We start from the raw sequence: 22061 nt of genomic DNA, 5'->3' as shown, positions 1-22061 counted from the left end.
GAAATATTAAAAAACAAATAAAATTACAAAAGCATTTTACAAAATTAATAAAACTTAAATTAAAAATAAAAAAGCTCATTCTAAATTTGAATAAGTAATATAATAGCATATAAATGATCCTAAAATAATACTGCTATTGAGCTATCAGTAAAAATGAGATCAAACAATATCATCTGAAATTCTTAGACCAGAAGACGATCAAAGACAGACGAGGTGGGCTATTAAAGCTACATTAAAAGCAACAGATAACACATTCAAGTTAGTTTGAGTTCTTATTTACGTTTGAATAAACTTGAACACAGTTTAATAGCAAAATAAAGCATTTATGCATGTTGCTTCAAATCGAGGGGTAGGTTAGTGCCCATGGCTCACCATCTTCACTAGGCTCTCTGAAGGATCCGGATCTCATCATGCTCTTTGGACGGTCGGCCAGAGACAGAGAGCTGCCCAGAGGAGACGTGCCGTACAGCTCGTAGCCCATGTCATTCGCCGGGATGCTGCTGGAGCGTGTGATCTGGGAACCGGAGCCTGAACTTGGGATTGGTGCCACTGTAGAGAGAGAGAGAGCATCATTTCATTATTGAAGATGATTGATCTCAGTCATGTGCATCTGCTGTAAAATCTCACACCTGAGAAGTGTTTGACTTCACTCACCCACGTTGGTCGGCGGCGTTTTTCCCAGGAAGGGCTGTGTCACGTGTGTCGGCGAGGGCAGCTGCGGCGGGCTCTCCGAATCCGTCATGCTCGTGATCGTGTGGGAATGACGGCGTTCCCTCACTTCTCCCTCTGATTGGCCGCTGCCATAGCGACTGCAGAAGAAAGCATAACATGCGTGGGTCAGAACCATCTTACATTGCAATGCTGTACTAGTTGATTTTAGATAAAATAGATGTACCTTAATCCTTTCTTGGGAAAGGTGTTCCTATCAGTTTGTAAACTGGGAGGGGTAGAGAGCAGCACATACAGTATAAATAGCTCACCCCAAACTAATACGGTTAGCATTACACTGATATCCAGTCCAAAACGTTCATCTGATTGTTTAACTAATCATTCAGTCTCTTGCTGTGTCGCTCTCGTTCCAGCAGGGGGCGATTCTCTCGCAGCAAATGACATGAGTATCCTGTGAATATTATATTGTTTTCTTTTGGTACATACAGTAATATAAATGTGTTATGTAATTTGTATTAAATAAAATTAATAATAATTATTATAATTATTGTTGCTGTTGATGTAATAATATTATTACTACTGTTATTATTATTATTTTAATTGGTAAAACATCTAATATGATGATCAATAATATACAATTTATAACTAATAATTAAAATGATAATTTGATGTATTATTATTAGTTTTTCTAATAATAATAATAATAATAATAAGATTCATTTATTTTTGCAACTTGTTCAAATAAACAATTGGTCCAAGAAATTTGTCAATTAATTAATTATTTTATACAAGCTATATAAAAATACATATAATTTATAATTTATATTTATATTATATTTTATTTAAAAATAATATACATAGAATTGACAATTCATAATATAATAGATAATTAATAGTTTACATGATAGCATATATATAGTATATATAATCAATATAAAAACATTATATTTTATAACAATAATAATAAATAAGGCTAATTTATTTGTCCACAAGATATTTATTATTAATTACATATTATCCTTTTATTTTTAAATAAAATTAATGTATTTTATATTTTAATAAATATATTTGTATTCATATTTCATAATCTTTTTTTAAATAAAATTGTTCTATATTACTAATATATACAGAAAATATATATTTAGTATTTAATAATAATAGTCATTACATTTATTATTATTACATAATTATTATTATAATATAACAATTTATAATAAAAACAAAAAATTATTTAATAGGGACTTTAAGTGAGCATCCTATCGTATAAAACACAATGTTGGTGACCACTTATGCTGCTCTTTTCACCAGGTTCATTCATTCATTATTTTATTTAAAATCATGATTTTGCTCAGTTCAACAACATACAACCAATAAACAGACCCAAACTCACCTGTCGCCCAAAGGGATGGAGGTCCGACTGCATGCACCCCACGTCCCAGTACTCCTGGCATCGTCCCGCTCTCCCAGATCAGGTTTGGAGGGGACGCTCATGTGAAGCGGCAGCGACTCCATGCTGCGGTGCAGGCCGGACATCTTGGGGTAGAGGATGGGGGAGCTGCTGACCGACAGCGTCTGGCCTGAGAAACAGCTGGGAGAGTCGATGTGGAGCACCGGCGCGGGGCTCGGGGTGAGTCGAGGGGGAACGCGGGAGCCCGCCAGGTCCTGCAGCTTGGAGTAGGGAGGGATCTTTGGAGGAAGGTCATGGATGGTGATACAGGAGTCCAGACTGTTGGAGTTGACCTTGTCTAGATGAGCCAAGCTGGGAGGATGAACTAGAGACTTACTGCTCAACAACCTGTTAGAGTCAAACACCACATCATCATCAGTAACGTCATGAACTCAAAGACCTGCTGTAGGCAAGCACTGAAGGGATTTCAGAGCATCCAAAGGAACTAAATAAAGAAGAACATGCTGGCAACCATAAAACCAACCTCAAAGGCTCTTAATGTCTGTTTCCAGAAAGGGTTTTAAATAATTGAGTAGCATAACTTGCGTAATATAAATACACAGGGCATCTGCAGAAAATTTCCTGCAAAACTGATGCCTATGCTTATTTTATGAAATACAAAACTCTTACTTTATATATATTTCCCACGTTTTATTCTTGAAAAACTCCACAGGTACACGAGTCACTCAATTTTCCTAGTTGTTCCCAATTATTATATGAAAATATCATAGATGGATTGTTATGATTTGCTGAATATTTCAATTGCAATGCCAGAGACTAGAAACGTCAGCTGTAAACATGAATGAATGAATAAATAAATAAATATTTAACACATCATAACAATCAATGCATGATACTTTTCAAACTGAGTCATGTAGCTTTGTAGCATGTCAAAATGATAGATTTTAAAAATATAAATATTTACAGTGGATTAATTAAAATAGAATTTATTTTTAAATAATAAATAAACAAACAAATAAATAGTTGGTTGTTTAATAGTAAATAGCTATTAATTTAGGACAAACAAAATGAGCACAAAAGAAAAATGGGCAATTGACTAGAATTATTACAAGACCCTGCAATATATATATATATATATATATATATATATATATATATGATTTAATATATAATTCAATTAAATATATATTGTATATTATTATACAAGCATATAATTTATAGCAAATAAAGTATTATTAAAATATTTATTTTATATATATATATATATATATATATATATATATATATATTCACACACACACACACACACACACACACACAAAATGTAATTACAAATTTAATTAGAAAGACATTTTCATACATTTTAATTCAATTTAATATATATTTTAAGTCATTTATTTACATTTTTTGTTGCTAAAAATAATATAATTTTATTTTACTTAATTTTATTTATTAATATCATGAATTGATTGCAGTGAATTTTATTTGATCTATGTATTTGTGCAGGGGGCGTACCTTGGCGTGCTGGTCGGAGAGCTCAGTTCTGGGTATTTACTCGTGCTCGTCCTCCGCACTCGGTGGATCTTCTCCACAGTCTCTCCGCAGCAGTCGCTCTGGTTCTCAGCCTTCAGACAGCTGATCTCCAGGTCGGCTTTGGCCTTGGCCCTCTCCTTCTCCTTCTCACGGTCCGTTTGGTTGACGGGTCCAGTGATGCTCGGGCGACTAGACGCTTTCAAACTGCCTCCATCTTTTCCTCTGGTGGGCATGGTGTTGGGCAGAGGGGGTACGGGTTTAAGGGTGAAGAGACTGGTGTCGCTGCTGCCACTAACAGGACGAGAGGAAGGGCGTCCGGTCAAGCTCATAGCGCTGGATTTAGCAGGCCGCGGCAGACTGCGGTACTGAATGCTCCCGCGAGCGTTGGGTGCAAGAAAACCCTGTTCGGAGCCGCTGGCGTCCAGGCTGTTTTTGCGACTGCCTCCACCTGGGACGGGTTTGATGGGGATGCCCGAGGACTTGGGGGTTTTGCCCACAGTAGCCGAGCCGCTGGTGATGGTGGCGCCTCCTGCTGTCAGGACGGTGGCGGTTCCGGTAGTCGGCGGTTTCTTGTAACCGAAGGAGGCGCCGGCGGAGGGTTTGACCAGACCTGAGGGAGGCTTGCGGTGCTCGTTGTCCCGGCCGGCGTCGGAACGGGAACGCTGGAGACCCGTTGCCTTGACAGACATTTTTACCTTGTCAACTGCCTTAGTGTCTCCTTTAGAAACTATAAAGAGAGAGAGAAAACAGTCATTAAGTGTCACACATAAGTACACGTGCCTATTTAAACCCAAGAGCACCAATGTTTGGTGTCACAAAAGTTTGAAGATGCAGAGGGAAATATTATTAAATCTTTTTTACACAACACTACTGCATGACTTTAGAAGTATATAACTGGTAGAAGTATTTTCTGGTAGCTTCATGTGGTTTTGTGTCATTTCAGGGAAATATTTTCATTGTATTGCTCATTACTTTAAAATTAGATCTGGTCTACGACTTTTTACACAAATCTAGACTTCTCTGCTTCAGCTTCATACATAAAGGTCAATTGAAAATTTATTTTTCTTTTTTTTTTTACCAACATTTCTATACAATCTCTCAAAAATGAAAAAAAAAATCTGTATTGTTTAATTTGTTAAAATGTTATTACAGCATTATTTATAATTAGTATTTTTTAATGAGTTTTAATTTATATATTTTATGGTTTAATTTAAATTTAAATTTAACTTTTTATATAGATATATATATATTTTTAATTTACACTATTTAGCTTTAATTTATTTTATTTATGTTTTACTTTTAGTACTTTTTATTTCAGCTGGTTGCCAGGGCAACATTTAAAATTTTCATTCAAGTTTTTGAGTTTTTCATCTAATATTCTTTTAAGATTTATTTCAATCAGAGTTATTAGAGTTAACTAAAACTAAAATCCAAACTTTACAAATATTTTAATAAATAATTAGTTTCTACTTGAAATAAAATAAACATTAACTGTAATAACATTTTATTTATTTTTTAAATTTCAACCAGTTGCACTAGTACACATTTCTTATTTTAATTTATTAGTTAACTTGATGTACTAAATAACTGAAACTGAAATAATAAATGCATAATAAACATATAGACAAAAATACAAAAAACTACTACTAATGACAAAAACAACAAAATGACTAAAGCTTTAACTAAAATTAAGATGGAAATGGAAAATATAAAAATAAAAACTGATTAAAAATAGTAATAAAAACTATAACAGTATCTCAGTTAAATTAATACTGATTTCAATTATAAAAATAACAACACTATTTATCTTTTAAAACCTACAGTTTTAAATGCACTAAATTCCATTGAAAGCCAAAACCAGGAAACCTTGGGTTGTTCATACTCCATGAATTATTTAAAAAAATCTTCCTCTAGGATGGAAATACCAAATGTTTTTAGACATAACCCATGGCATTTATTTTAGTACCTTAAAATATCATAAAAACCACATAAATGAATATGATAATCATTCTGCAATACATCAAAATACCATCACTATACCATGGTACCATGGCAGTACTTTTCTGTGGGAACTTACCACATCAACCTCATCGTCAATAAAGCTTAATTTGCTTTCACACACACAAAGCTGAATCAGTGTCCTCAGTGTGGTCAGAGACGTATCATTAGAAAGGTGAGTAGGAAAGCCTTGGGGGTATGACTTCAGATGAAGTCATGGAGAGGACCCGATTGAAGCCATAATTAAGGTTCTGTGGCCTAAATCTACAGCATGTGAGTCATCGCCGATGAAGACGAGGGCAAGCAGCCATCTGCATTTAATTACAGACACTTCAAAGATAAAGAGCGTCTCGGCCCACACAATATATAAGCACACGCGTGACCTGAGCAGTGCGTCAACACAACACACATCTGCATACTACAGTGAGAGAATATGTCAGCTAATGAGGTTTAATGACGTTTGGAGGACTAATTACTGATAGATGAGTTTCTATGAAGCTTTAATCACTGAACGAACACTAATGACAGAAGTAAACTATCATCAAGCGGAGAGCATTATCTGAGCGTGGCATGCTGGGAAATGCCTGAAAACATGCCTTCTTATTATCTATGATTTATTTTTGCACATAATTTCAATTTTTCCACTTAAAAATGCCATTACGAGATAACTCAAGCACATTTTTCATGCAAAATATTTTTAAAAACAGATTTGTTAGGTTTGAAATGATGAAACAGCTGATATACTGTTTCAAATGAAAACTTTATGGTTGCCAGAGTAGCTACATACTACTACATAGTACATACAGTAGTATATACTTACTCTTATGATTTCTGCAGTATATACAGTTGTATGTATTGTGTGCTCAGTATGCTTTTTTTTTACATACATAATACTGTTCTTAGGCTCACCAAGGCTGCATTTATTTGATCAAAAATACAGTAAAACAGCAATATTGTGAAATATTTTTACAATTTAATATATTGTTAATTGGAATTGATTGCTGTGATCAATGCTGAATTTTCAGCATCATTACTCCAGTCTTCAGTGTCACACGATCCTTCAGAAATCATTCTAATATACTGATTTACTGCTCAAAAAACATTTATTATTGTATTATCAATGTTGGAAACAGTTGTGCTGCTGAATATTTTGTGGAAACTTTGATACATTTTATTTTTCTTTGATGAACAGAAAGTTCAAAAGAACAGAATTGGTAACATTTGGTTACTAAATAAATGTCTTTAGTATCGCTTGTTCAATTTAATGCATCCTTGCTGAATAAAAGTATTAATTTCTTTATATATAGGGAGTAATTTTACTTCAAAGTGGCCACACAACCCAAAAACAACAGTTTTATTCAATGCTATGACCTCTAGGCTTTATATTCCTTAAATTGGTGATTATGCTTTTGCCATTTGTGAGGTACTTTAATAACAGGACTTCAATATGACAAAGTAAAATGCCACATGGTGCCAAACAGCTGCTGGTTTTCTTCTAAGTACACTGGGTCCCTGACATTTAAATGTCATTGTAAACTATGGATCCAGCATAGAAAGGTTAGGCTGCCTACAGGTAAACGGCATCAATGGAAGATGGTGAAAAGATAAACCTGACAGGATTGTCTCTCAAGAAATCTGCTCAGGCACTTGAGGAAAGTTAAAAGCATCGTGAAGAAGAGTCAATGGAATAATTCACCCCGATTAATGCATCTTCATGTAATACTAAACCAGAAGACTGAGTCACATGGACTACTTTTATGGCCCTTTTAAGGTTTGTTATTGTCTTTTTTTTGTTTGTTTTTTGTTTTTTGGCAATTACAGGGATAATTAAAAATAATAATAACAATAATACAACAAAGTACAAACAAGACAGAAAAATATAGAGAAATGAATATCACAGACATTACACATGGAATATATAACTGAAATGGAGAAGAAGAAAAATAAATAAATAAATAGTGTGATGGGGTCACTCAACTTCACCTCTATCCTTCCATGCTAGATTTTTTATTCCCAAGGATAACATATGTTCCGCCTCTACACCTAGAAATGTAAAAAAGGGGTCCCAAATCCTATGAAACTTAAAGGGTTTATCTCTTAGCGCTGTGGAATAGGCTTCGTTAGGGATAAGTCCCTTAGCGATACTTATCCACTGGGCCACCGAAGGGGTTATGTCTGTTATCCAGTGCAACAAAATACACTTACAAGCACAATGTAGCAATATTTGCAAGAGCTGAGTACCTTTAAAACCATAAGGGAGTTCCTGTGTAAGGCCCAGTAGGCAGATCTTAGGTCCTAACTGCAGAGGACAACATTTTCTCCTGACCCCTGACTTTATCCGAATTGTCCTTGTTTGAACTTATGAGTAAATTGTAAAAACGACTAAGTGCTGACCGGGAAGACAGCAGTTTTTTCAGCTGTACCTCTAATGTAGACAGACCGATACCACTTGGGTGATCCTTTAGTTTTTTGGACACAAAACTATGTATTTGGTGATAAGTAAAAAAGTGTTTCTTATCAATATTACACTTTGCAATAATCTGGTCAAAGGTCATCAGCTTATCGTTTTCCATCACATCACCTATGACACAAATCCCTTGTTTCTTCCATATTGATAGCCCCTCATTCAGTTCAGGGGGGGTTATTGCCTATTTTTGAAGCCTTGGAGCCGGATTCACGAAAATCTTCTTAAGAAATTTCTTAAGATAAATTCCACGAAGTGCTATTCTTGAAAAATTCTTAATAAGTTCTCAAATATATTCTTAAGAACATCTTGAGAACACACTTTATTGTCTTTTTGCGCTTCCTGCATATTACCCTGATAATCATAATCAGCACGCACACTCTTTTCGTTGCGACTTTAACTGGCGCTCAGCTTCACGTTTTTAATGCGGCGTGTTTTTGAACAGCGATCTGTTTCATTCATGTTTTTGCGCTCTCATCCGAGTGAACGCTTCCGGTACGTGTCCGCGCTGCTACAGCGTGTATCGGCGCATTCATATGCGCTGCATACTGCCAAAGATTATTCATATTTACAAGCTAAAATAAAAGCGTCCAATTAAAGCTCCCTATCTGACTCGTTTTTGTAGAGCTGCTACTGAGTTTTGAAGTCAGCAAACATTCATCGCTGTCACTTCAGAAAACTCATACACATCCCTATTAATAGTCCTACTATGTATTATATGCAGCTAATGTTGTTGTAATGCTTAAATATAACAATTAATTTGAAATAACCCAATAACTGTTCGGGGTTTAAGACAAGTCTGGGGCTGTCCTAAATTTAACAAGTTACTTACGAGGATTTTTAAGAAGATTCTTTTCAAGAATTTGAATTCTTCTTAAGTTTTGTCTTAAGAACAATCTTATGAAAAAAGATAAGAATATTCTTAACAATAATTTTTGGGAATACAAAATATTCTTAACTTGAAATGGCAGTTAAGAAGAAATTTCTTCTTGAGAATGTTTTGTGAATCCGGCCCCTGCCCACTGTATGCATTCATTGTATAGAAAAGCTTAACATGGATTGATACGAGGATGAGTACATGATGAGAACTTTGAACTATCGAAGTTAAGACTCAGTTTTGATAGTTTTCATGTGGTTCTTCATAAGTTTCCACCCGAGTCATCGTTTTGATATCTGCTGAAGAGACACTTCACCAAACTCTGTATAGCACATGGTCTTCATTTACAGCAGGTTATGGATGACAGCAGTAACATAAACAACCTAAGAAGTTTGTCCAACTGACTCATTTCCAGCTCATGATATAGTACCATTAATATATAATCCTTCTGGAGCTGCATGCTGGATGACAAAGTGAAGATGCATGTTTGGAGAACAAAAAGTTTTTGTTTTGCTGCCAAGAACGGGTCCCCCTAATGAATTTATGTCTAAAATATATTCAAATCCAAATATACAGTCTGTTTATGTAAAAGCTAAAGCCTAAATATTAGCACACACACCCCCATGAAATAAAATAAAATATATAATAACAATATAAAACAATTAAAGTGCAAATAAAATAAAACATAAATAACAACAAGTATAAAATAAAACAAAAAATAAAAACAAAATAACTACAAAATATTAGTGCTGTCAAACGGTTAATCGCAATTAATCACATCCAAAATAAAAGTTTTTATTTACATAATATATATGTGTGTTCTGTGTATATTTATTATGTATATATAAATACACACACATACAGTATATATTTAGAAAATATTTATGTCTATATTTATATTCATATAATTTATGTTAGAAATAAATATATTTAATATATAAAAATAAAATTTTTCTGAAATATATACATGCATGTGTGTGCGATTAATCGTTTGACAGCACTACAAAATATAAAATAAAATACCAAAACAAAAAATAATATAAAATAATAAACAAATTAAAATGTCAAATAAAACACAAAATAACAACAAAATAAATATAATTTTTTTTTTAAATAAAATAAATAAATAAAAATGAATAAAATTACCTGCAACTCTTAGCACACTTTGTGAAGTGTGTGTGATGGGTGAGGTGACGCCCACAGGAGGATTGCGGCTCTTTTTGAAGTTCCCAGGATGTCCGAGACTCTGAGGTTTCTTCAGGTCTCCTTTCCCTGCCTTGTCCTGCACAGAACCATCCGGCAGCCGAGTTTTCCTCCACTTGCTGGAAGGCTCTGATTTTAGGCTGCCTGTGTCATAAACCCCATCAGCTTTCCGTAAGGACTTGCTGTCCTCGCTGTACCACGCCAGTCCACTCTCCACCAGAGAACGCTTCTCTGCATCCGTCCGCAACTAAACACACACACACACACACACACACACACACACACACACACACACACGGTGTGTTAGAAGAGCAGATTTAATATGGGAGATCATACTATATAACATATTAATGTTCGAAACTTTAGGATCAGTGAGATTATTTTCAAAGAAATGAATACTTTTATTCAGCAATAATGCATTAAATTGATCGAAAGTTACGGTGAAGACATTTAGAATGTTATGAAAGATTTTCATTTCAAATAAATGCTGTTCTTTTGAAATTTCTATTCATCAAATAACCCTGAAAAATAAAATGTATCACTGTTTCCGCAAAAAATATGAAGCAGCACAACTGTTTTCAACATTGATAATAATCAGAAATGTTTCTTGAGCAGCAAATCAGCATATTAGAATGATTTCTGAAGGATCATGAGACACCGAAGACTGATGTGCATTCTTTTTGGCTCATTAAACATTTATCTGGATTAATTGTAATGGTTTGATAGAACTGCTGGAAGATCTGCCAAGAGAGCATTGCAATAGTCCAGCCTGGACAGAACAAGAGCTTGAACAAAGAGTTGTGAAGCATGTTCCCAAAGAAAGGGCCTGATCTTCTTGATGTTGCATAAAGCAAATCTGCAGGACCGGACAGTTTCAGCAATGTGGTCTGAGAAAATCAGCTGATCATCAATCAGTATATAATTAGTCTATACTTTATGACTTGGACAATATTAAGTGCATATTTCCATGCAAGCTCATTTATGACTTACTTTCCCCTCATTTATGATGTAACATTTTTCCAAGGTAAAACCAAATGGACAGAGGCCATACACAAACACACTATGAATGATGCGAGTGTTTCTGTTATCTAGAATGTAATAACCACAATCAAAAGCCACCCTCTGCGTCGGCTGTAAAACATAAAGATTAATATGAGCATTCAAGAAAAAAAAAAACAGAGCTCAGGGAATCTTACTCTAAAAGACTTTTCCACATTTACACTTGGATCCTGTGATGCTTTTCTATAGACAGAGTTTTACTTCAATGATGAAGTCTACATGAAAGAAACAGAGCACATTTCTCAGATGGAAATAACTTTGCATTATATGTAACATGCCAATTATGGATAAAAACGTTGGACATTGCATTGCGAGCACTTGCCAATGCCAAGAATATGACATTTCTCTATTCACACCGTCTTAGAGTAAAGACCAGATGGCACATTGAAAACATCTTCAAAATTTCATGTAAGCATGCTATGATGATGTTACCATAGCAACAGAAATCTATCAAGTCATATTGTTCCCTTTTTGCCAGTATGAGAATTAACATTTGCGTCTGTAATGACGAGGAAAACAAAGGTTTGATTTCATGGTGAACTGATAGCGAGCGCTTCAAACAAGCAAATGACGTGCCCAATGGGAAACAGCTGCTCTTAATTCATCTGAGAAAATCAAAGCCAGGCTTTTAAAGTAAGTACTGGCTCTCCCGGCCTGACTTTGACTGCAGGGGGTGAATGTGATACACATGTGTCTCATACTTTGGTTGTGTTGCATTATTTGTAATCATTATTTGTGATGCTTCTATAACATTAACAACTTGGTGTGACAAAAACAGACCGGAAACTGTTTAATTTAGCTTTTTATCAGCTGTAGAAATGTTCAGGCTGTATGTATAACACTGAAAAACAGTAGACTACCAAACCAGAGACTCGTTAAATTGAAGATGGCAGAAACACCAAACCACAGCCTGAAACTAGAGCCTGAAACTGTCAAGACGTCTTGGGTTCTCTTGTCTCGACACAGAACAAATCCTCAGAGGTTATTTTATGTCAGTGTTTACCAGAGAAGGAACTGAAAAACAATGTCAAAAACAGATATGGAAGTCATTGTAATATGTGCCTTGGTGTCCGCATCCAGTTTTAGTTTTTAAGCACTGGTTGCACGTTCATATTTCATTTTAGAACAAACAAATTCATTGCTAATTATCCATATGATTAGTTAAGTAAAAAGGAAGAAGTCTTTTTTGAAAAAAGTCTCTTCCACTCACCAAGTCTGCAATTATTTATTCAAAAATACAGAAAATATTGTGAAATATTATTACAATTACAAATAACTGTTGTCTACTTGAATATATTTTACAATGTAATTTATTCCTGCAATGTAAAGCTGAATTTTCAGCATCATTATTCCAGTCTTCAGTGTCACGCGATCCTTCAGAAATCATGCTAATATGCTGATCTGCTGCTCAAGAAACATTTCTGATTATTATCAATGTTGAAAACAGTCGTGCTTGCTTGATATTTTTGCGTAAACAGTGATACATTTGTATTTTCAGGATTCTTTGATGAATAGAACAGCGATTATTTAAAATCTAAATCTTCTGTAACATTATAAATGTCTTTACTGTCACTTTTGATCAATTTAATGCATTCTTTCTGAATAAAAGTATGAATTTCGTACCAACAGCAAGTAAAGTTTCTAACTCATGGACAGAACATGGCCAACTTCGTATTCAAATTGTTGCATTTTTTAGTTGTAGATTGATCTACACTGATCTAAACCACAGAGCCAGGAACTCTAGGAACATGACTGACTTTGTCATTTGGATGAGTTCTGGATGTTTTCCTACCACAGAAAAACATTTCTTATCCCTTTGTTTGTGAAATCAAACTGAAAAAAAAAGCGAGGAGTGTTGCTCCATAGACTTCCACTGTCTGCATGTTTTTACAACAGCTGCAATCTAAAGTTGAATGTAATCCCATTTGGAAGATTGAATCATGTTTTGTGCAAAATATATGATGTTTCAAACCTGCTTGCTGATTTATTAACTAGCAGTGTATTCCAGTAGATATTTATGCCAAGTTTTGCTAAATCCAAACAAGAAACGTTCAAGAACAAGACCCAAATCTTTCAGTGCTCGAAACCCTGGTCTCTGAGCTGCTTACCATGACGGAGGAGTTGCGTCGCGAGCCGACAGGTGTGGTGGGGAGGGAGTTGAGAGACGAGCTGGCGTTGAGTTCCTCTGAGCTCAGGTTATCAGAACCATCACTCAATCCGCTGCTGATGGAGCTGCTCTCGTCCCAGCTGCACACACACAGAGAGGAGATACAGACGCTTAGAAGAAACGAGGAAAGGTTGAATCATGCAAGATAGCACCGCACCACACCCAGGACATACAGTACTGCTCAGAGTCAGAAGAATTACTATTATGATTCATTTAAAAATCAAGTTTGTTACAGGTTTCACTTCTAAAATTTCTTTGCTTTTTCCACAGAATTGCAAATTATAAAACTAGTAATTCTTCACGTTTTTTCCTCCACAGAATAAAACTAAATTAATAAAGGTATTTGTGATTTTTTTTTTACCTCACAGTTCTGACTTTTTTCTCATTTATTCAAGGTTACAACTCGCTTTTTTTGACTTTTTTTTGTTTCTGCCACTGAATTAAAAAAACATAATTGTGACTTTTTCTCTCACAATTCCTACTCTTCTTCTCTCTTCTTAGAATTGCGAGATTATATCTCACAACTGCAAGTTCTAAACCTGTAATTACAAGTTTACATTTCGCAATTTTGACTTCAGAGTTTCAATCTTGCAATTCTTTTTTTATGCCACAGAAAAAAAAAAAAAAAGAAAAAAAGGTAACTGTGACTTTTTATTGCACAATTATTGTTTCTTCTCTCAAATGAGTGCATTTGTGCATTTGCAAATTCTAAACTCATAATCATAAGGTTACATCTCACAATTTTGACTCCCAGAATTCAAAGTTTAAATCTCTTCACCACAGAAATTTTTCAAAAATTGTAATTACAACTTTATATCTCACAACACTGAGTTTATATCTTGCAATTTTTAGTTTATATCTCACAATTCTGACTTGTTCTTAGAACTAAGGGGAAACAAGGTCGGAATTGTGAGATATAAAGTTACAAATATTTGTTTAATTTTTGTACTCCGTACTGGAATTAAACTTCCATAGATTTCAGAGCAAACCTCTTCTGAAACCGAAGTCTTTTTCTCAGGAGAAAGACCAGAGCAGCATTATTTGATCTCAATTTCATCTCAGTATTGTCTAGGAGAAACAACTGAGGCAGTATAGAGAGAAATCATTTGTCACTTGTCTTTCCTATGGGAACTTTTCTGCTCCATTACCTGACCCAGGAACAGACAGCAGGGTCTCATAATGGCACAGATGTCTTCACCATACGACCAGAGACTCAATCTACCACACAAGCTCAGTTCTGGCTCTGGAGCAGGCTTGCGTTTACTTCCCAAAAACATTGGAAAAGATGAGGATGCAAAACAGAATGATGGAGAGTGATTGGAGAGGTTTAAAATAACTGTATTGTTCTTAAGGTCAGTGAGTTTATGAATGGCAAAGCATCAGTGCCTTAACTACGAATGGGTTTTTCTGGCAAACGCTACGGCTTTGGGGTTTATCCATCTGTTCTGAAAGAGGGAAAGCCACACTAGGATCATAATGATTCATCTTCAGTCTTGCATGACAAAGATGTGATTTAAGCCTGAAACATACATAAGTATGTGAATACAAATGCGATGCAAGATCTGCACATTTGAAAACTTTCCTCTCCAAACTCTCCTCTTTAGATGTCATTGTGTTTTCTATTCTAAAATAAATACAACAAGTTATGATGCATTAAGTAGTTCTACAATATTTACACTATCTGCTATTGTAAATAGATGTGGAAATCTCTCAAAATAAAACCTTTAAAGGAAAATCCAGTTTGGGAATGATTAAATAAACAAAAGTTACACTTTATCCAAATAAAAAAATGAGAAAAAAAGATTGGGAATAATTATATTCCTCATAACTAAAACACTGAAATAAATGGATGTTTAACTTCTGAAAAATTAAATAAGTAAATAAATAAATAAAAATACATAAATAATAATAAAAACCATAATCACATTCCTAATAAAAAGTAAAAAGATGTATAATTGTCTCCAAATTATAATAAAAAAAAAAGACTGGCATTTACCATATTCATAATAAAAATGACAAAAAGACAAAGTAAACAAGTGTGGAACTCCATAAAAAACATTAAATTAATTTCTAAATGAATTAAAAATAAAAAGTGAACAGATCAATCAATCAATTCTTAATAACTAAAAACAAAACAGTAATGTAAATGAGTGTTTAATTTCACAAAATGAAAAATGAAAAAGAAAAAAAAGAATGTGATAATTACATTTTTGATAAGAAGTAAACAGATGTATAATTCTCTAAAAATAATAATAGGAAGAAAAGACTGGGAATGATTTTATTCTTAATTAAATAAAAAAGTTAAAAAGACTCAGTAAACATGTGGAACTCCCTCAAAATAAAAGTTTAGAAAAAAAGCTTATGAATGAATACATCCATAATATGAAGAGACAATTGAACAGAAAAATAAACTAATTAAATTTTTAACACTTAAAATGGTAACTTAATTCTTTAAAAACATTACAGTTTTTTTTTTTTTTAGATATTTTTACATGAAAACAAGAAAAGATACTGATGGATGCAGTGAAAGATGGTTTTGGACCATCTATCTGAACAGAAGGTGCTTTAAAGAGCCACTGAAGAACCTTTAAGCAAATGACACACGTGGGATGTTAGTAATGAACCTGAGTCATGATCGCTGTAGATCTCTGTCTCTATCTGCCATCACGCTGGGTCTGAAGTACTTTGTGGTTTCCGACTCAGCAGAGTCTACGGAGATGGAAAAGGGAATTATGGGTGCCAAAGAATCAGAGGACAAAAATGGCTTGTTGATGTTCGGAAGAACAACTTAAGGAGCCAGCAATTTGTGCTAATTACAGGTTGTGCGGCACAGAGGGGAGAGAATGGACTTGCCTACATATCTCAACGGTTAGAGACGACTCCCGCAAAGACATTTCTTAATGCTTTTCTTTTCCACATCAGTTTCTATTTCCACCCGTTTGAAATGTAATGGTGGCATGCACTGAAGCCAAAAGTCAGCCAAAGTCTGTGTCAGCTGGTTTTAGTCTCATTTGAATGGGAATTGTGATTACCACGCTGATTTATTACATAATGAGGAGACCAAAGAACAAGTCAATGACTAGATTTTTACTTTTTCTAAAGAAGAGTGCAACCATGTGCAAAAATCATGTCATAAAGTCATAAAACGTAAAAATCTTTTCATTAATTAAAAAAAAAAAGCTTTCAATTAATTTACATTTATTTAAATTGCATTAAAATACAATATAAATATTAGATCACTTTAAGAAAAATATGTATTTAATGCAAAAAAAGAAAAAAAGAAAAGAAATTAGAAGTGTTGCCTTGGCAACTAATAAGTAAATTAACCCTCCAAGTCTAGCACTCTCTATTCTAATTCTATTCATAAAAAGAATACTAACACTAGCTTTTCTAATCTTTTTGTTTCTATCTATTTGTTTTCTTTTTATTTATTATACAATTAACAAAAGCAAAAAAGCCCTCTAACACTAGCTTGCTCTATTCTTTTTCTATTCTATCTTTTTTTTTTTTATTATATAATTAAAAAAAAACTTGCTATGTGCTAAAGTTAAACTGAGACTTGTTATAGCACTTTTGTTGATTTTGACTGTTTCCATTGTCCTCATTTGTAAGTCGCTTTGGATAAAAGCGTCTGCTAATTGACTAAATGTAAATGTAAATGTAATTGAAGTAAAGCTGATGCACTAAAATCACAAACCTAAAATAAAAAAGAAAATAAATAAAATAAAAAAGATATAAATAAAATAATACAATAAAAATAACATTAAATAAAATATTAAAAAATAAATTAAAGTTAAAATATAAAAACAAAAACTATTTAAAAAACATGAAATTTCTAAAATGAGTTAAAATTTAAATAAAAACGGGTTGCCATGTGAAAAAAACATTGTAATTATGCTAAAGCATTCTAGGTAAATGTCAAAGCAGTTGCTAAGGTGTGGTTGCCAGGTTACTTGTTTGAAGTTAACATAAAATACAATATAAATATTACATAAATAATAGATTAAAAAAAAGAAGTCTGAAATGATGCCTTGGCAACTAACTGACATAAAAGTACTAAAATTACTAAAATAAAAATAAAAATAAATTAATGCTATTTGAAAAATGAATAAAAAATAAAAGCATATAAAATACATGCTTTTAAGTAATAAAAAAATTCATGAAACCATTAAAAAAAGTTATCATTAACTGAAAAAAATTGAAATAAAATAAAATACAATACAATACAAAAATGCTTAAAAATAAGCAGCAATTAGACATATTTCAAAAATAATAATAAAAAAATATTTTCGGCAACTAACTGAATTAAAAGGAAGTATTAAAATGACTAAAAAATAAATTAAAGCTAAAAATAAAAATAAAAATAGAATAAAAGTATATACAGATCATATTAAAAATTCTAAAACATACTAAAATTAAGATAAAAATAAAAGCTAATTCAAAATATTAATAAATACTATAATACTGTAATGTATAAATAATACTAAAATACCACTGTAGACAAGTGCATGTAGCTGAACCTCAAACACACAGACACAAGCTGATGTTGTTCACATAAACGCTGTGACAGATGTCTGAGAACAGAACAGGGCCAAGGGAAGCTTTGCTTCATCAGATTCGCTCTCAGTAATAAAATGTTCCCTCTCTCAGGAAATGCTCGCTGTCTCTATCTTGGGCTGAGGGACGTTTCATGAGGAACCGCTGTGGTCTCCAGAATGGGCAACGGTGCCATCAATCTCATCTGAACATTCAGTGGAAACCGCCAAATAACTCAGGAAATCATTCATCACAGCCGCTGAGAAAACACAGTCCAAAAGGTACGAGTTTGAAATGGAAAAAGACGACAATGTAAGAAATACAGCTAGTTTCTTTAGCAGCTTTACAGTGCACACTGTGTCCTATTTACAGTAAAGAAACAGCAGCTCTGACTGTGACAATGATACAGGTATTACAAGGTGGCATTTATGCCTGTATACTTTACAACCTATATAATCACATATTTCATCAAATTAACATATCAATCTACTTCAAGTATCAGAATCTACTTTTAATCTTAAAATATACTGATAACCATCATGATTATACAGGTGGTAAAACAAAGCCAAACGATCTAAACGATGAATCATAGACTGTCTATAAAACATGGCCAATAATCACAGATGCATTGTGCACAGACACGCAAACACAAAACACCAGGCTAAAACACATGACAAAAATAAAATAATGCAATAAACATTAATTAAATAACAGAAAATGCAACATAAAACGCCCTAATGTAAATTACTCAAAATAAAAATAAGAAGAAACAAAATGATCTGATTATATGAAACACAATCATATATGATGTTTCATGCAGGGATTTCTGGTAATGTCCTTTTAATGTTTTTCACCATAATGTATACAGTAATTCATATTTTTTACTTGTAAGAACCATATGATTTAGATTGACATATTTTACGTTTTGCAGTGATTGCAGTATTTTCCTGTAAAAATTACAGCGTTTTTATTGACAATTCTATTTTCCATTAAGTAATCATATTTAATTACCACAATTCACTGTCTATTTACTGTATATTTTATTCAGAATTCTATTTTTCATTATTAAGCAATCAAATATTTAATTCCCATAATTCATTGTCTTTTTACAGTTTTTCGTCTTAATTTATACAGTAATTCATATTTTTTTTACTGGCAAAAATCATTTATTGGACATTTTGAATCTAAACAGTAAAAAAAGTGTTATTAGAAATTCTATTTTCCATTATTAAAGTAATCCAGTATTTAATTCCCAAATTTAATTCTGTGTCTATTTACTGTTTTTCACCATGATTTTTACAGTAATTCATATTTTTTACTTGCAAAAATCATATATTTGACATTATTTATTGGAGTATGTTTTACAAGAAAATACTATTTCACTCTTTCTACTTCAAAAATTCACATTATTTCAATTTATTTGCTGTTTCCTTGTAATTAGTTGTGAAATTTACTAGCAATTTCTGAGTGAAAATGGTTTATACACCATTTTTCTTCAGCCCGACATTATTTTACAGTGATTGCAGTATTTTTCTTTCAAAATTACACTTTTTTTATTTTTATTTTTTAAAGTGCATGGGCTTATTTATTTTACAATGTAAGTTGTGCCATTTATTTCTAGTATTAAGTAACGCTATATTTTCGGCAAATGCACAAAACTGTTTGCTATATATTTAGTCTGTATGAAAAATTATTTTTTTATTTTTTTATTTTAATTTTCAAATTTTCAACAGCAGTCCTTTGGCAAGATGTTTCAAAACCCTTGATAAAAATATCAAGAACACTAAAACAAAACATCATGACAACAGTACTAACACTATGACAACAATCAATGTTTTCACACAATCAGCCATACAAGCACAATAAAGCGACAACACACAACCTTCAATAGGTATATGTAAGCATGCTGAAAAACATCAATCATACATGAAGCACAAAAGACTCCAACATACCAGACAATTAGTAAAATATTGATAAAATAATCCAAAACATACCCATATAGTATAAATGGTCTTTATGCCAATAGTCAGAAGTCTGATAATGAGACGCTTGGAGACAAAAGGTGCCCTTGTTTCTCTAATAATATGTTATTAAATAACTACTAAATACAGGGAGCCTGAGTAAAATCTATGTGATAAGGAACTAAAAACTCTAAATAACTTAGTCTAGTATGTTTGAACTGGGTTTCACTCTCACAAAAGTCTCAAGTGTGCACAGGAACAGAGGCTGCAGTGGGCCCATAACTTCTAACAGAATGGAGCAGTGCATGTAAAGCTAGTCAGCTCAGTTTCCTAAATTTGACTGAAAGACCAATATTTGCTGACAGAATCTTACAGCATTGTTATTCCTGGCTCCAGTTCAAGTTGGCTGGTTCATTTGTATTCATTGTGATTAAAAAAATGAGAAATTACTTTGGGTGGAGAGGTTTTGTTGGGCTTGAAATATTAAGCAGTTATGTTCTCCTCCCAACTTCAGTCCATATGAAAAGCATCTGGGGCTTTGTGACAACTCCCAGCGTTCAGCACTCGTATCAGCTGAGACTATGTTTTGAGTTACACCCATATTGCAGAAAAAATGGATTCAATCCATTAGTGACACAATACACAGGGGGAAGAAAGAACATGTCGAGTCTTGAGCTATTTACCAGGTGACCAATTCAAACAAGCACGGTTACTCCAACACTAAACTGACTAATAAAATATCCTTACACTTCAAAAGGAAGAAAAGCCTTTGTAGACCTTTGAAAGTCCCAATTAGCAGCTCAAGACTTGACCTTGACCTCTGCAAACATGAACATGCACTTACAGGTTGGTGTTACAGTTTCTGGTTTGTCTCTAACTAATGGGAGTCACCCTGTTTCTTCTTTACAGAAAATTTTTAAGAGATTTTTTTTCGTATTACACGGCATACACACTACGATATGGACCCTGGACCACAAAACCAGTCTTAAGTGTCAATTTTTCGAAATTGAGATTTATACATCGTCTGAAAGCTGAATAAATAAGCTTTCCATTGATGTATGGTTTGTTAGGATCGGACAATATTTGGCCGAGATACAACTATTTGAAAATCTGGAATCTGAGGGTGCAAAAAAATCTAAATATTGAGAAAATTGGCTTTAAAATTGTCCAAATGAAGTTCTTAGCAATGCATATTACTAATCTAAAATTTACGGTAAGAAATTTACAAAATATCTTCATGGAACATGATCTTTACTTAATATCCTAATGATTTTTGGCATAAAATAAAAATGGATCATTTTGACCCATGCAATGTATTTTTGGCTATTGCTACAAATATACCCCAGCGACTTAAGACTGCTTTTGTGGTCCAGGGTCACAAATGATTAATACAGTAATACACACTGCCTTACGTCAGCAGCATTGTTACTGTTAACTAAAACTATTAAATAAATAGAAAAATAAAATAAGTATATGTATATTAAATAACAAATAAACTTCAAATGAATAATTAAAAATGACAAAAGCACACAATTACTAAAATGTCAACTAAAATCAGCAGTATGTTATTGTTAAAACTATTAAATAAATATAATACAAATATTATACAAAATATAAATGAAATAACAATATAAAATTTAAATATACATAAAATAAAATATACATTTTAAATACTAAATCAAATTGTAAAGATAAAGTCAAACAGAAATGCCTAAAAACTAAATAAGAAAATAAAAATGACAAACTCATATAACAAAATTACTAAAACATTAACTAAAATTAAAATAAAAACTGAAAATATATTGTAAAAATAAAAAGTAATTGAAAATAGAAATAAATACAATATAATATAAACTATACCAAAAATACACTGTACAGCAGCAAGACACTGATGTTAAGTAACGTATTTCTTTATTTATAGTTGTTATTATTTTAAAATTAATATTAAATGTAATAATAATAAACAATTATTCCACCATGCAAGTAGCATGATCAATTAGCAACTGCAGGCTGCAACTTGATGTTTTAATGCAGCATTCGACTATAATGTGCATGGACATGTGTGTTCACACTGGCTTCAAACGTAACTCATCCAATCAGAATTTAGAACTGAAAATATCCGTTTAATAAAAAAATAATACAGAACACTGTCCACTTTGATAATCCATAAAAAAATAAGGGACTAG

At 32.9% G+C, this 22061-nt stretch overlaps 1 protein-coding gene across 4 annotated transcripts in view; it reads right to left on the bottom strand.

Moving 5' to 3' along the window:
* Positions 1 to 22061, bottom strand: part of nav1b (neuron navigator 1b) — an 88121-nt gene that overhangs the window by 20051 nt on the left and 46009 nt on the right. For 3 of the 4 annotated variants that reach the window (XM_058779355.1, XM_058779356.1, XM_058779358.1), the window contains 7 exons: positions 13320 to 13458; positions 10096 to 10399; positions 3593 to 4337; positions 2060 to 2464; positions 896 to 937; positions 655 to 809; positions 373 to 549 (listed from right to left, as the gene is read on the bottom strand). In XM_058779355.1, the coding sequence (XP_058635338.1) occupies positions 373 to 549; positions 655 to 809; positions 896 to 937; positions 2060 to 2464; positions 3593 to 4337; positions 10096 to 10399; positions 13320 to 13458 (1967 nt within the window). The remainder of the gene's footprint in view (positions 1 to 372; positions 550 to 654; positions 810 to 895; positions 938 to 2059; positions 2465 to 3592; positions 4338 to 10095; positions 10400 to 13319; positions 13459 to 22061) is intronic. The other variant, XM_058779357.1, reaches the window with a different exon arrangement.

This window comes from Onychostoma macrolepis, chromosome 06 (assembly GCF_012432095.1).
Source record: "Onychostoma macrolepis isolate SWU-2019 chromosome 06, ASM1243209v1, whole genome shotgun sequence".
NCBI lineage: Eukaryota > Metazoa > Chordata > Actinopteri > Cypriniformes > Cyprinidae > Onychostoma > Onychostoma macrolepis.
Note: the sequence above shows the minus strand (reverse complement) of the source record. Positions and strands in the feature narration are given on the sequence as shown.